The sequence below is a fragment of the Gastrolobium bilobum genome, unplaced genomic scaffold (genome assembly GCF_033153095.1).
Source record: "Gastrolobium bilobum isolate Gb01-03AN ecotype WA unplaced genomic scaffold, APGP_CSIRO_Gbil_v1 utg1221, whole genome shotgun sequence".
Lineage (NCBI taxonomy): Eukaryota > Viridiplantae > Streptophyta > Magnoliopsida > Fabales > Fabaceae > Gastrolobium > Gastrolobium bilobum.
Window position 1 is genome coordinate 2,623,528 of NW_026897257.1, and position 14,790 is coordinate 2,638,317.

The 14,790-nt window shown below is 35.6% G+C and overlaps 1 protein-coding gene across 2 annotated transcripts in view; it reads left to right on the plus strand.

Annotated features, from left to right (window-relative positions):
- Positions 1-14,790, plus strand: part of LOC133305413 (uncharacterized) — a 33,880-nt gene that overhangs the window by 3,267 nt on the left and 15,823 nt on the right. For both annotated transcript variants that reach the window (XM_061505632.1, XM_061505633.1), the window contains exons 4-9: positions 1,794-1,946; positions 6,568-7,029; positions 9,137-11,428; positions 11,913-12,115; positions 12,203-12,358; positions 13,602-13,836. In XM_061505632.1, the coding sequence (XP_061361616.1) occupies positions 1,794-1,946; positions 6,568-7,029; positions 9,137-11,428; positions 11,913-12,115; positions 12,203-12,358; positions 13,602-13,836 (3,501 nt within the window). The remainder of the gene's footprint in view (positions 1-1,793; positions 1,947-6,567; positions 7,030-9,136; positions 11,429-11,912; positions 12,116-12,202; positions 12,359-13,601; positions 13,837-14,790) is intronic.

Below are 14,790 nucleotides of genomic sequence, written 5' to 3' on the forward strand. Positions count from 1 at the left end.
CGTAGGTGCTGTAATCAACTTTTCCTGTTCAAGAGTGACTTGGATAAGAAGATAATGTTCATCACGAAGCAAGGCGGAGGAGGATGATAAATATTCTCAAAATCTGGTCGCAGCTTCATTAAAAGCTTATCACATTTGCTAACCCCAAGAACCAATGTTATTAAACCCGGCTCGGTTATTGACTCGGTCGCGGTACCGGGTCATTGGTTCAACCAGTGGATTACTGGTTCAACCGCATTACCCGGTAAGTATATGTAAATCTATAATTTATATTAAAAAAACTATAAATATACTTAAATACTTGTAAAAAAATATACCAATTTCAAATATCTTAATATGAAAATAATAAATTACACATCATTGTCTAACAAAAGATCAATCAAACATATAATATTTGTGATACTAGTGTTTCAGGCTAGTAAACGACATCTCTAACTATAAATCAAATCAAAATTTCCTGCATATTACATAATCAAGATAATATTAGTGTTGTAGGTACATAATCTATGTAAGTTAATAAGCTACAAATCATTCAAATATTTCAAAAGAAAATAAATCATTTGTGTTTGAGAGTAAAAAAAAAGAAGACATTAATTTATGAAAATAAATTAGATTTTTTTTTTATAGACCGAGCCGGGTCATCGGTTTTTACGAAAACCGGCCGGGTCGCACCGGTTCTGTAACATGGCCGGTCCAATATGAAAATCGGACCAGTTATATGATCGGTTCACCGGTTTCCAGGTCGACCCGGTCGGGTAGGTCCGGTTTTTAATTGCCAAGAACAGCCTAAACATCGAAAAAAGAATCTTTGGAGACCGGGAACAACTTAAAAAAATTCAGCCCATAAATTTTGAAAACCAGAAAAATATCCTTGAATGGATAGGATTCCCTGAGTGTAATTTGCTATTTCACAGTCCAATTGAAATCTTTCAGCTGAATTCGTTTGATTATAAACCTTTTTCAAATATTCCAAAATTGTTCTAGCAGTTTTATGAGGGCGTAAATTAAGAACTGGTTGAGGATCCCATGACCCAATATTGCAAGACATTATCCTAGCATCTTTGACTTTCCATTGGGCCAATTGCGTATCTATGGTAGCTGGAACAATACCATCTAATGTCCCCATAACTCCTTTTCCAGTGACAAGCAATTGAAACTGATATTCCCTAGTTATACAATACTTTCTAATAAATTAACACAAAATTCTGGGTTATTACAAATCATTTCAAAGTAATGAATGCTATTTTACAGCTGAGTGAAATTTTCCAATCACAAGAAGTATAAAACTGGAGAAGTTTTATGAAATTTGTGTGTTTTGTATCCACCAAAATCCGGAAAATTGCTCAAACTAGAGAACACCCAAGATCAGAGATAGAGCCAAGACAGCTATACAAATTAATTCAGACTTATTTCTAGGCTAATTTTCAGAGATCTTAGATTGATTTCTTGGCTAATTAGTATACAGAGATTTACAGCTATACAAATTAAATGAGAATAGTCTGCACAAAAATGTGAACAATTTGAGTTATATATAGTAACAGCCTTACTTCTCCCTCTCCCCGTCCCCCTTTCTCTTCACTGTGGATTTGGTAGTGCTTAAGAAATAATAAATAATCTATAAATCTCAGTTCAGACATGTTTTAACTCTGTATTACATGGATAAATGTTCTACCATTGGTTTTATTAAACAATGGAGTTTTCGTATTATTTGTTATTTGTTATTTGTTAAGTATTAGTACCCCTGTGCATGCATGTGAATGCACAGAAGTCTTACCAGTGGTAAATTTTATCAGAGTGATAATGGGATGGTTCCGGTATTCTCAGTTCCAAGGAATCTGATTGCAGAAAATCCTTTCACAAGCTTGCTTCTCTGTTCTTGTTTACCATCTAGTGTTATTGATACTGACATGTCTGCTTTATCATGGTGCCAGCTTCTAACAATTGAGGTAACTATCTCTCTCTCTATCTAATTACGGTTGAGTATGTTGTCTTATTCATGTGACATTCTTCAAGTTGGGAATTCTAGTCCTGAAAAGAGTAGCCATATCTTTACTAGGGTAAAGGCCATGTTTATTCAATTTAAAGGTTTTGAAAACAAGACTGGACTGATCAGCTAGACCAGTAATCCATCAAACCAGCTGCAGGTTAAGTTATTAGAACCAGTCTAGTCTATAGAAAATGCCCGTTTAATTAGAAACTGATAATCTAGCGTGACTTTCATGACCTGGTTCAGCGATTGATAATTTGGCCCCATGCAAATGCACAGCATGTTTCACCAAAAGAAATGTTGAATTTCGGAGGATTTGAACCCTTGACCATCAGTTTGCATGGAAAGTGCCTCCAAATGTGGCAGACTTACTCGCTGCTAGAAGTAACACATTAAATTTTAGAGTAAATACCATTTTTGGTCCTCAGCAAATAAATTTCACAATGGATCCATTTTAGTCCTTTTGAGGGACTAATATGGGTCTTTTTTGAATTTGTGAGGGACCATGATTTCAATTAAATGGGTCCATTTTGAATTTTTTAGGGACTACAATAAGCCTTTTTATTTGCCAGGGACTAAAACGGATATCGTAAAATTTGTTAAGGACTTGTTATAAAAAAAAAAAAAAATTTGTTAAGGACTAAAATGGGTATTTACTCTAAATTTTATTTATAAGCTAATGTACTGTAAACACATTTATGTTTTATATATTAACCATATTTAAGAAATATAATTGCACAATATATTGAAAATAATGGTTAGGAAGAGTTAGAGAGAGAGAGAGAATTTAAAAGATTGTAGGATAAAGCATAATGTGTGAACTATTACATATACTAAATGCTGAAGGAATGTTATAAGCATATTCTGTCAGTTAATCGGTCCTCTATCAAGCTTCAGTTACCTTGAATCAATCCCCCACATAATCGACCTTAATTTTAGGGTGGAAACGTCCTCACTTATTTCACAAGACTTTTTCCGTAAGGATTCGTCTGGATGACAGGATTGGAATTACAATTTAGAATTCTAATTTCAAGTCCAATTCTATCATAAATGGAATTGACAATGAATCTTAATCTTAATCTTTGAAACAAATAAAAAAAAGAATTATGGTATAGACTTTCAATTCTAAATTGGATTGGAATTCTATTGTTTGAATAATTTGTCAAGAATATCTAAACATAATTAAATTTTCATTAATAGGAAATGTTATACTTATTATCTTTTTTTCTTACTACCAAATCTGAATCGTTGATTTCCGTTAATCTAAGGCTTATAATTTATTGAAAATTAATGATTAATTAATAAGTGTGACTCAATGAATTATAACTATTAAATTGATGGAAATCAACAGTTAAGATTTGATAATAAGTAATAAGAAAAAAAGATAGTAAGTATAACTTCCCCCTTAATTAATAAATAATACAAGTTTAAATTATTATAAATATAATTGTCAATAGACCTTGTGTTGTCTAATTACATCTTCAGTGGCATGGATGCCAAAAACATGTTGGGGGTCTTCCCTGATCCTAGTGGGATACCGATGGCTAATCCCACTTAAAATTTCTTATGTACCCAAAAAAAAAAAAACACGTTGGCTGCAACATGGCCAAAGCATGTTGGCAACAACAGTGTTCAGATATGACAGTTATTGGAGAACATCTGTAACAATGGTGATCAGAGTACATTGGCAACATTGGTGATCTTTGGCACTAGTGAGTGGTGACTACAGTGATTGGAGGAAATTGACAATGACTGTTGAAGGATTGACAGTTGAAGGATGCCGGCGACAACAATGATTGAAGGAGGCCAGTGACAGCTATGACTAGAGGATGCCGATGATGGCAGTGATTGAACAACGCTGGTAACAGTGGTGGTTGGAGGATGTCGGCATTGAGAATTAAAATAGCATGAAATGGTTATTTTTCAATTCCATGGAAATGAACTCAATTGGAATTAGGAGGTCCAATTACGATTCCTATCCTAATTCCATCCTAATTCCGTGCACTAAATGGCTAATAGTTTTCTATACTGTTAACCCAGTTACTGGTAACATACATAGAATAACGAAGTCTTGTGCAACGAGAATCAGTCTTATAGCTGGTCCAATCAACTCTTAAAAACTATAAATTCAAAAACCGGGAGACCACCCAAACCATGTGAACTGGTCACAGTTTGACCAGTTGAACCAGTCCTTTTAAAAATAAAAATTTAAAATTTTCATAAATTTGTTAATGAAGTGCATATTTTGGTTCTCAATTTATAACCAAAACTCATCTCCTCATGAACTTGCCAGTTCGGGTTAAATAGGAGTATGTATTGCAACCATGTTTGGGCTACTATTTGTTATATGGAATTTTACTTTTCCTGTTATACTTATTTGATATGCGACTAATAAGAAGTTTTACCTCTTCCCTTTTACTGATTAGATGGGGAAGTACCATATATTCGAGAAAGAGTCTAGTCAGTTTAATACTTATAAATTTGATAATATGAATATATTCACTTGAAAAAGGTATTCTGATATATTATGGAATTGTAAATAATCTGTACAAAGGGTTCTCTATTTATAGAGAATACTTGACCTAATTTTGACCTAATGGGCTTGGCCCAATACAACAAATAAATGACTAAATAATAATTATTTATTATTATTTACAACACTCCCCCTCAAGCTGATGAATAGATATTTATCATTCCCAGCTTGCTAGTAAGCTCTTGAAATCTGTCTGAAGAAAGTCCCTTTGTCAATACATCAGCTAATTGACGCCCAGTAGGAATGTATGGAGTGGTAATCAACTCGCTATCAAGTTTCTCTTTGATGAAATGGCGGTCGACACTTGAGCCATAGCTCGAAATTCAGCTTCTGCACTTGATCTGGCAACCACATCTTGTTTCTTACTTCTCCATGTCACCAAGTTACCACAAAGAAACATACAATAACCAGTGGTAGAACGACGGTCAGTCACAGATCCAGCATAATCAGCATCAGTGTAGGCTTCTAAAGAGAGATGGCCATCACGTCGGAATAATAATCCTTTACCAGGAGTAGCTTTAAGATACTGAAGAATTCTCTCCACTGCCTGCATGTGTTTCTCCTTTGGATTGTGCATAAATTGACTGACAACACTAACAGCATAAGCTAGGTCTGGTCTAGTATGAGCCAGATATATCAATTTCCCAACTAGCCGTTGATATTGTCCTCCTCTTCATAGCCTATCTTGTGATTCTGCTCAATAGGAGTATTAGAGGATTTACACCCAAGCTTTCCTGCTTCTTTGAGAAGATTAAGAACATATTTCCTCTGGCTGATAAAAATTCCTTTTTTTGAATGAGCTACTTCTATCCCTAGGAAATATCTCAATTTTCCAAGGTCTTTAATTTCAAACTCAGATGCTAGTCTTGTTTGCAGAATATGTCTCTCCACAAAATCATCACCTGTGATAATAATATCATCAACATATACAAGGAGCACAATGAGCTTCCCATCTTGGGAGTGCTTAAAGAAAAGAGTGTGATCTCCTTGACTTTGTTTGTATCCTAAAGTCATCATAACTTTAGTAAATCTTCCAAACCAGGCACGAGGTGACTGCTTCAATCCATACAAGGCCTTTTTTAATCTACAAACTTTATTTTCTCCATTCACAGAATCAAAACCAGGAGGGATTTCCATGTAGACTTCTTCTTCTAACTCACCATTAAGGAAAGCATTCTTCACTTCAAATTGATTTATATCCCAATTGTAATGAGCAGCAAGGGATAACAAGACTCTCACCGTATTCATCTTTGCAACTGGAGCAAAGGTTTCTTCATAATCAATGCCATAGGTCTGAGTGTAACCCTTGGCGACTAATCGAGCCTTGTATCTCTCAAGAGTGCTATCAGAATTATACTTTAGGGCATAAACCCATCTGCACCCTACTGCTTTCTTTCCATTGGGTCTATCAATAACCTCTCAATATTTTTTACATGATTTTATAACATACTTAACATATTAATGTTTTATTTTTTAACATTTTTATATATTTATATGGGGCACCTTTTCTCCTGTCACAGGAGAAAAGTTTTGTCACCTGTTAAAACAAAAAAAGTGGGACCTATCATTTTTTTTTTAAAAAGAAGCAACACAATTTTCGATTTATGAGCTGAAGATAAAAAGTTTCTCATGCAACAAGAAAAACTTTCATATAAATGTATTATGTACATAAAATATCTTCCTTTACCTGTTCCATGCCTAGTTCAGTTTTGAAAATATTGATTTTAAATATATTTTTAGTTTCTTATTTTACTAAAACAACATAAACACAAATTTAAAATAACAAACAACAAAACTATAAAAGTCCTCATAATTATCATGATGTTAGACTCCTTAATTTTTTTATTAATGGGAATTTGCTTCACATCTTTTTCAGCTAGATCTAGGGGTATATTATGCAAAACCTATATTCTCACAAGGTTTATCAGTTCTCTTGATATGTGTGGAAAATTGTATTATAATAATATAATTTTTTCCCTTTGTTGAATTTGTGAGGATTTTGAGTCTATTCTTGCAATTGATATTATGATCTGTGTTATATATGCAGTGGCTCGCAGCAGTGGAGCTGGGACTCTTAAAGGGCCGTCATCCTCTTCTGACAGATATAGATGTTAGCATAAATCCTTCTAAAGGATTAGCTGTAGTAGAGGAAGTAAGGTCTGATAAGAATGCTAAAGTCAGCAAATTGTTGGATTCTACTCGGTCAGATGCAAATGGATACTTTATCGGTCCTACTAAATATTTGCTTGATAAAAGTAAGAATGATGCTAGCCTCCACTTTAGGTCCCAAGAAGATCTACCAAGGAACTTTGAGCAGGAAGATATGAGCTTACAGGTCAAAAATGGTCTGTTACAGCAGACTAGCTCCACAGACGCAGATTTGATTGAACAGGAGAACGATGCCTCAGTAGATAGTGATCATGGTCAAGTCCTACAGACAGCACAAGTGGTAATAAATATGCTTGATGTTACCATGCCTGGTACTCTAACAGAAGAGAAGAAGAAAAAGGTAGAGCACTTATTTTGAGCACTTATTTTGCCTTACTTACATTAATTTAATCATACATGGAGAATTGCATGTTTGACCTCGATGAGGTGCATATGGGGCAGGGGGTGTGAGGACTACAAGTCTAGCATGTATTTGTTTTTATTTCTTTTTTAAATTGAATTGCAATAGAAGGAAATCTTCTTTTGACATCCATGCTTGGCTCTGGGAGATTTGCGGTTGGCCAATGGGTGCAATAGGGTCTGGGGTTTCATTGGGAGAGATTGGTTAAAACCCACTCTGATACCACTTGTTAAGTAGTCATTGAGGGGAGGTCTTCATCAATAGGCCATGTGACAAACCACAATATTGAGTTTAATACCATATCTTGACCAAAACCTTACGGCAATGAGTTTGTAGGTTAAGGCAATAAGTTTATGGATATTTTCACTTATATCGTCCTTACTTTACCCATTTTTAACCACTATGGGATTTCATCACTCATATTTGAATTTATAAGATTCTCTCCCTAAGTTTGAGTCCCAGTATGCTCCCCCTCAAGAGGGAACTTTTTTGAGTATTCATGAGATTACTAATCAAGAGGAAGTCTTGGCCAATGCTCCACAACATTAGTTAGGCACAAACCCTAGCACCAACTATCATCTCTAATTACTCAGCCCAACCAAACTATTGACTTTGATATTGTTAGAGTTATATAAAACCATTAATGTAGCCTTACCCAACAGCTTAAGCTTTTGGGTTGAATTGGTTCTTTACATGGTATCAAAGCCTCATGTCACGGGTTCGATCCTCACCGCCCCCAATTTAATTAATAATTAATTCAGTATTGTGGAGTTTCTTAGCACAGGTAGGTGGGCCTGTGCATTATCCACCCTTCAAGCCCAATGAGCTCTCATGTGAGGGGGCGTGTTAGAGTTATATAAAACCATTAATGTAGCCTCACCCAACATCTTAAGCTTTTGGGTTGAATTGGTTCTTTACAGATATCATGAACCAATTACCCTAAAAGTTTAAGCTGTTTGGTGAAGACATATGAATGATTTTAAATTACATCTCTAACAATATGAAAGATTTATATCATTTAGATTTTACTTGTGATCCTTCATGTTCATTTTGTGTACTCCGAGCAAATATTGGGGAATTTGCCATGAGTCTTCTTTTAATGTCAGTTTCTCAAGTATTCTTATTTTTTTTTAGTATGGTATTCTGTTGTTATTTACATTGAAATGTTTTAACTTGAACTCTACCTTTTGGTTTTAATTATGTATCTACTACTTTTTTTTTGTGGGATTTTAAAACCTGTAAATATTATAGGAAATGGCATAAGGAAATAACTGGGTTAAGAAGCAGAGCTTATCTAAGACGTAACCTAACAGATAAAGGTTTTAAGGCAACGAAGAAACTTATTCAAAGTATCTTATGCTCAGCGGTTCTTTTTCAGATAATGGAGATATAAAAAATAAAAAAATCACTCCCCGTTAAACCCGACTAGTGAGTGTGGGGTGGAGGCAATCCTTGTACGCAGCTTTACCCTTGCATAATTGCAAAAATGTTGTTTCCTGGATTCGAACCCATGACCTTTCAGTCATGAAAGAACAGCTTTACCCCTGCTCCTGTTCGCCTCCTTTTGGAGACAGTTTTATATAACGTGGTTAATTTGTTTCTTGGTGTTTATCAATCATTTACTAAAAACTGAGGCATACTGCTATTCTAGGAGAATGTTACATATGTTCTTTCCTCACTGTTTATTTTTCATTTTATTTTTTATTCTTTTCTAAATCTAAAATATTGTTGAGTTTTTCAGAATCAACTGGAATAAGTTCTCTTCTTCTATTTACAAGTTGATAGCTTCTCATTTATTGTTTTCAACTATGTGTGTGTGTGTGTATGTGTTTCATGTTGTTGAGAGAATGTTAAAAACTTGATTTCTTGTTAACTGAACTTTTTGTCAAAATGAGTTGTCTTTGTTTATCCTCAAATGTTTGGCATGGGGTCACTTGCTTTTCTGTTTTCTATGTTTAGTATCACGTAAATTTTGTAATTGTTTATCTAAATTTCATCTTAGTTTTAGAATCTTTTAATTGCAGTGACATTCGTAACAAATTTCCAGGTATTATCTGCTGTGGGTCAGGGAGAGACACTAATGAATGCTTTACAAGCTGCTGTTCCAGAAGATGTTCGTGGAAAGTTAACAGATGCTGTGACTGGAATTTTGCATGCACGAGGCTCTAACTTGAAGTTTGATAGGGTCCTTAGCATTTCTCAGGCTCCTGAATCATTATCAGGGCAAAAGAACCAAGAAAAATTCCGAGTATCAGATGCAGAAGTTATGTTTGAAGATCAGTCCTCTTTGAATCAGATGAAAAAGACTAGTAGTTCAAGAGATGGCTCTGATGATGCTCCAAATAGAATGGGTGAGCCTACTGAAGGAACAGAAACAGATGTTCTTCCCGTAGAGAAATCACCAAATTCTACAAATATAACCCAACCTCAACAATCAAGCGATGAAAGTGGTGGTTCTGGTTCTTTCAGGAAGGAAACTGGTGAGTCTAGAGACAATAATGACACAAATGAGGAATTAAAAGAAAAAGCTGTCCATGATATTGATCATAGCGAGAAGGGATTGGAAACAGCCAAACCATATATTCCCAGCCATACTGATGGTGCAGGTGGCTTTGAGGCAGCAGCTGTTGCTGAACAGAAGAGCGAAAACAGCGAAATAGCTCAAACAGACACGAAGGAGGAAAATAATATCCAGAAGGTTGAACAGAATATTCAGGATTTCTCTACTAATCAAAGTAAAACAACATCAACTGATGCAAAAGAAGAATCATCTTCACCTTCTATGTTCTTTGAGCACCAAACAATGGAAAGGGAAGGTAATGATAATGAGAAGAAAGATAACAAGAATATGCAGCATATTTCACACCAAACAAATGCAACAAATTCAGATTCTAGTGCCTCTACCTTCAGTGTTTCTAAAGCATTGGATGCCTTAACAGGGATGGATGATTCAACCCAAGTGGCTGTAAATAGTGTTTTTGGTGTGATAGAAAATATGCTTTCTCAGCTCGAGCAGAGCTCAGAAAATGAAGATGAAGTCACGGATGAAAAAGATGTTGAACACAAGTTAGGAGAAAAGCAAAAAAGTAATAATAGCCAAATCAAGGATTCCAACGGATCTGGTGATGCTTCTGTAGATTGTCACCATAATGGCATGTACTTGAAGAGCGATTCTTGTCATACAGAGGAACAACTAACTCAAAGCCTCAGCACAATTGGTGGGAGTGGTGCATTCAATTCTCAAAATTGTAACTCTAATGACGACCAATTTAAGAAGGAAAGTAATACGAATAGTCAACTGATTGACAAAAGATTCCTTCTTGATAAACCGGATGGACACAGACAAGTAAATAGGATGCCAGAGTTCATAGCTGCAGGTTCATATGGGGACTTTCCTTGCAATGAATACCTCGGTAAATATCTTGTTTCAAATATTCCTACCAAATCACTCGATGTAGACACAACAACTGAATTATTGCTTGACTATTTCCCAGAAGAAGGTCAATGGAAACTCTTTGAACAACCACAAAACATGGAAATTGATTCTGCGAATACTGAAACTTCTGAAGAGGCTGGGCACAAGATGAAGGCCTGCTCATCTGCAAAATCTTCTAATGCAGAGCAATATATTGAACCACAATATGTAATATTAGATACTGAAAAGCAACAAGAACCTGTTAAAGAGTTCATTACTACAGACTCTGAGAACAGAACGATTGATGCTATTGAAAAAGAGGAATTGATCAAATTTGTCAAAAAGAGAGTATTAGATTCTTTAAAGATGGAAGTTGGTCGCAAGCTGAATGCTGCAGAAATGATAGAAATGAAATCAAAGCTTGCAGGAGATCTGGAACATGTGGCAAATGCAATTTCACTGGCTGTGGTACATAGCAAGGTGCAACAATTATACACTGGAAGTCAAGGCCATAATGTTAAGGGTGCTATAGAAAAAGTTAGTACTCTCGACGGGGAGCATATCATTAGGGTAATTTCATCCTCAGTTCAGCAAACAAGCTGCCTGAGAAAAGTGATGCCTCTTGGTGTTATTGTTGGATCCATCTTAGCTGCCTTGAGGACATATTTTAATGTAGCTACACTTCAAGATAATAGCCAAAGAAGATCTCTGAGCCATGTTGATGGGGAAAAGCCTAACAAAAACAATTATGGTATTGATGGTGTAACAGAGATAGTCCGAGTACCTGAAGAGAAAACTAGTTTGGACCATCCCATCACAATAGAAGTGGTAGAAAGTGAATCAGAAGATGCAAGCAAAAATACTGTCATGGTAGGTGCTTTTACAGCTGCTCTTGGGGCTTCTGCTCTTCTCATGCCACAGAAGGTATTAGTTCAACCTCTTCATATGCTTTCATTGTTCTTGACTTGTACTTTAAACCTCTGGGCAGATAAGGATCAAGTGTTTTATTTCATCACTTGGTTTGCTTAACTGTCTTTCTAGATATAGGTACAGCACTGAGGTATGTCAGTGTCCACTCAATTTCTTCAGAAAAACTGATTTAAAAAATTACCGTTACATGTCTAGTTCCTTATATATTTCTCTCAATCATCCATTGTTTCTTTTATGTCCTTTTCATGTACTCAATTTTCTTTCTGCTAAAGTTGTTCTCAATTATGATTTTTCTCAATCAATTATTAAAACTTGAAAGAATGAACTTGATATTCAACTGAATGAAGTTGCATGTATCCCACAAATGAGAAGAGAATAGAAAGTGGTGAAGCAGATGGGACGAATACTAGTTTACTACTTCAGAATTAAACTGCCAGTTGCGGGAATAAAAGCATGATAATGAATTTCTCTGTTCCAGGATCTGCAACGAGGAACTGAAACTACTGAGAGCTCATCCACATTTTTTAAAATGAAAGATCACCATAAAAAGGAGCCCAAAGAGCTTGAGGAAGTCTCTGAGAAGAACCAGATAAACACAGTCACAAGCCTTGCTGAGAAAGCCATGTCAGTTGCTAGTCCAGTTGTACCTACTAAAGAAGATGGTGAAGTGGATCAAGAAAGGTCAGAGCACACATTTTAGCAACATGCAAGCGCTCCACTGGTTTATCTTTTTTCTAATAATTTGACACTAGTTCCCTTCATGAACAGACTAGTTGCAATGCTAGCGGATTTAGGACAGAGAGGTGGCTTGTTGAGGCTAGTTGGAAAGATGGCTTTGCTATGGGGTGGTATCCGTGGTGCAATGAGTTTGACAGGCAGGCTTATCTCATTCTTGCGTATTGCTGAACGCCCATTGTTTCAAAGGTAACATGAACTGGTGAATGTCGATCCCGTTCAATGTTTTCCTGTTTGTGCTGCTTGTTCTGGCCTCTCCATTTTGGAATTACCTGGTAGAAACTAGAAACTTCGATGATTTAGCCGCAATATATCATAACCAACTGTTAGTTTTAGTTGAGAGCCAATAATATTAATTTTGAAAAGCAATAATTTCGAAAATCTACTGACTTCTCATTAATTAAAATGAAAGGTTGTCGAGACTTTTTTTTTTTTCGATACAAATTTTATGTAGAGACTTTATTGAGAGTGATCCTAATACACATCTGAAGATAATATTCTTTGTCATATTCATTAAGTCTATCACATAACTAGATTCTGCTATTGCCAAAGCCGCATGTTCCCAATTTAGAAAGTTTTATCACCAAAATTGTTGTCCATTTGTTAGTTTATTCTCATTTCATCCTTGGTTTGAGGGAAGTGTAGTCCTCCACGATAATCAGAATGATTGATGTGAAGGAAAACTGCAAAAAAATATTCACCAGCTTTAAAATGCTTTACTTGGGCCTTGTTGAGCTGCACAATATAGAGAAAAAAGCTGTCATGATTGTGATCTGAGGTGTGAATGATATCCGTGCTTCCTCCTATAGATTCACAGATAGGATATAGGATCCAGTTTATAACTATTAGACTACTCAAACAGTAAACTGCAACCTTGCTTCTTTTTTATAAGCATTGCTGCTTTTACCCACCCAACCCCCACAACCAAAAAAAAAAAAAACTGGGCGCATGGCTCTGGCAGGTAACATAATATCAAGTTCATAGATGATGCAGCAAATAGAGATACGGTGTCTTCTCAAATAATAATCAAGGTTGAGGAATGATGGTCATTACCCATCTTTTGGGGGTTAATTTTGAGTTATCTATTTGTGCATCATAATCAAACCCTTTCAGTAAATTGCTTGTATGAACAAAACTTGAAAAGTATACACATGTTGACTTCAGCGTAGCTTTAAGGATGTAGAAATGAATAAATAGTAATAGCCTATTGCTGGAACTCGGCTATGTAATGACTGTGTGATCCTGAAATGTATGCCCGAATTTATTAATCTCTAGATATTCCTTTTATAAATATCCAATTTAGTCTTTCCCATGTATGAACTTGAGTGCGAATGTATATCTTCCCTAGGTTTTACTATTTGTGCTTAATGCCTGAGATTATGAATTTATATCTTTACATAACTCTCAAGCTTCACTATTTTTTCTCCTCTAGGATTTTTGGGTTTGTTGGCATGGTCCTTGTTCTATGGTCTCCGACTGCTATTCCATTGCTTCCAACAATTGTTCAGAGCTGGACAGCAAAGACTCCTTCCAAAATAGCTGAGTTTGCTTGCATTATTGGCCTGTACACTGCTATAATGATACTTGTTATGTTATGGGGGAAAAGAATCCGTGGATATGAAAATGCATTTGAGCAGTATGGGCTGGACCTGACATCATCGCGGAAGGTAAAGGTTTGAGAAAAAAACCAACGCACAAGTCTGGGAGTAGTTTCAGTATAATATATTGGAGAACATCTGTATATTTCTTTGAAGTAGTCACTATGATGTTTTTATCTTCTGTTTTTGAAATGTCCATATTAAAAATTGAAGTTACATTAATAATTAATTCATTATCATGGATAATATCTACTAATACATAGGGAATGAAAATGAAGAATCAATAATGTGATAAAAAAAAAAAAAATCTTTTTGGGGGTCTTGGGGTGAGGGGACGGGAGGAAACACTTGTTACATTTGGAATAACTACATCTTCATCTTCAGGATGTAACGATTGGTAGTGTAACGTAAATGGTTCTCATGCCTTCAGACAAGTGTTTTCTCCACTCCCCTCACCCCCCTTGGGACAATTACTGAAGCTTTTAGGTCTAGTGGTTATTTGAGTGGCATGGTATTTGTTTGCAGAAAAAGGGAGCAGTTCAATTCTATATAACCATGTAAGAGATATAATAAAACCATTCATGTGCCTCTCCTCAGTAGCGTAGGCTTATGGGAGAGTTGATCTAAGACAAACCATATATTGGGCTATGCTACTGCAGTATGGGTGGTGTTCACAATACTGTAGTACTGGAACTTTTGCTGTTATTATATACTTATGTCTGTTGTTAAGTACCTTACACAACTAGGATTAGACTTATTCTAAGGGCTAAAATTTGTTTTAGATTATGGTCTCTCATCCTATATAAAGGGATATGAAGGCTGTAGCATGGATGATCAATCTTGTTAATGATAGATGATTTCTTTTATTTCCCTAGTTGTTAACTAGAAGGAAAACCATCCTTCTTTTGGCTGGGTTTGAGATCTGTTTTAAGCACCAATTCTACTCTCTATATTTTGAGTGCTACGGTTTTATCCTAGGCCTTTTATCCTACATCAGTGTTAAAGCCTAGTTCTCCAATGGAA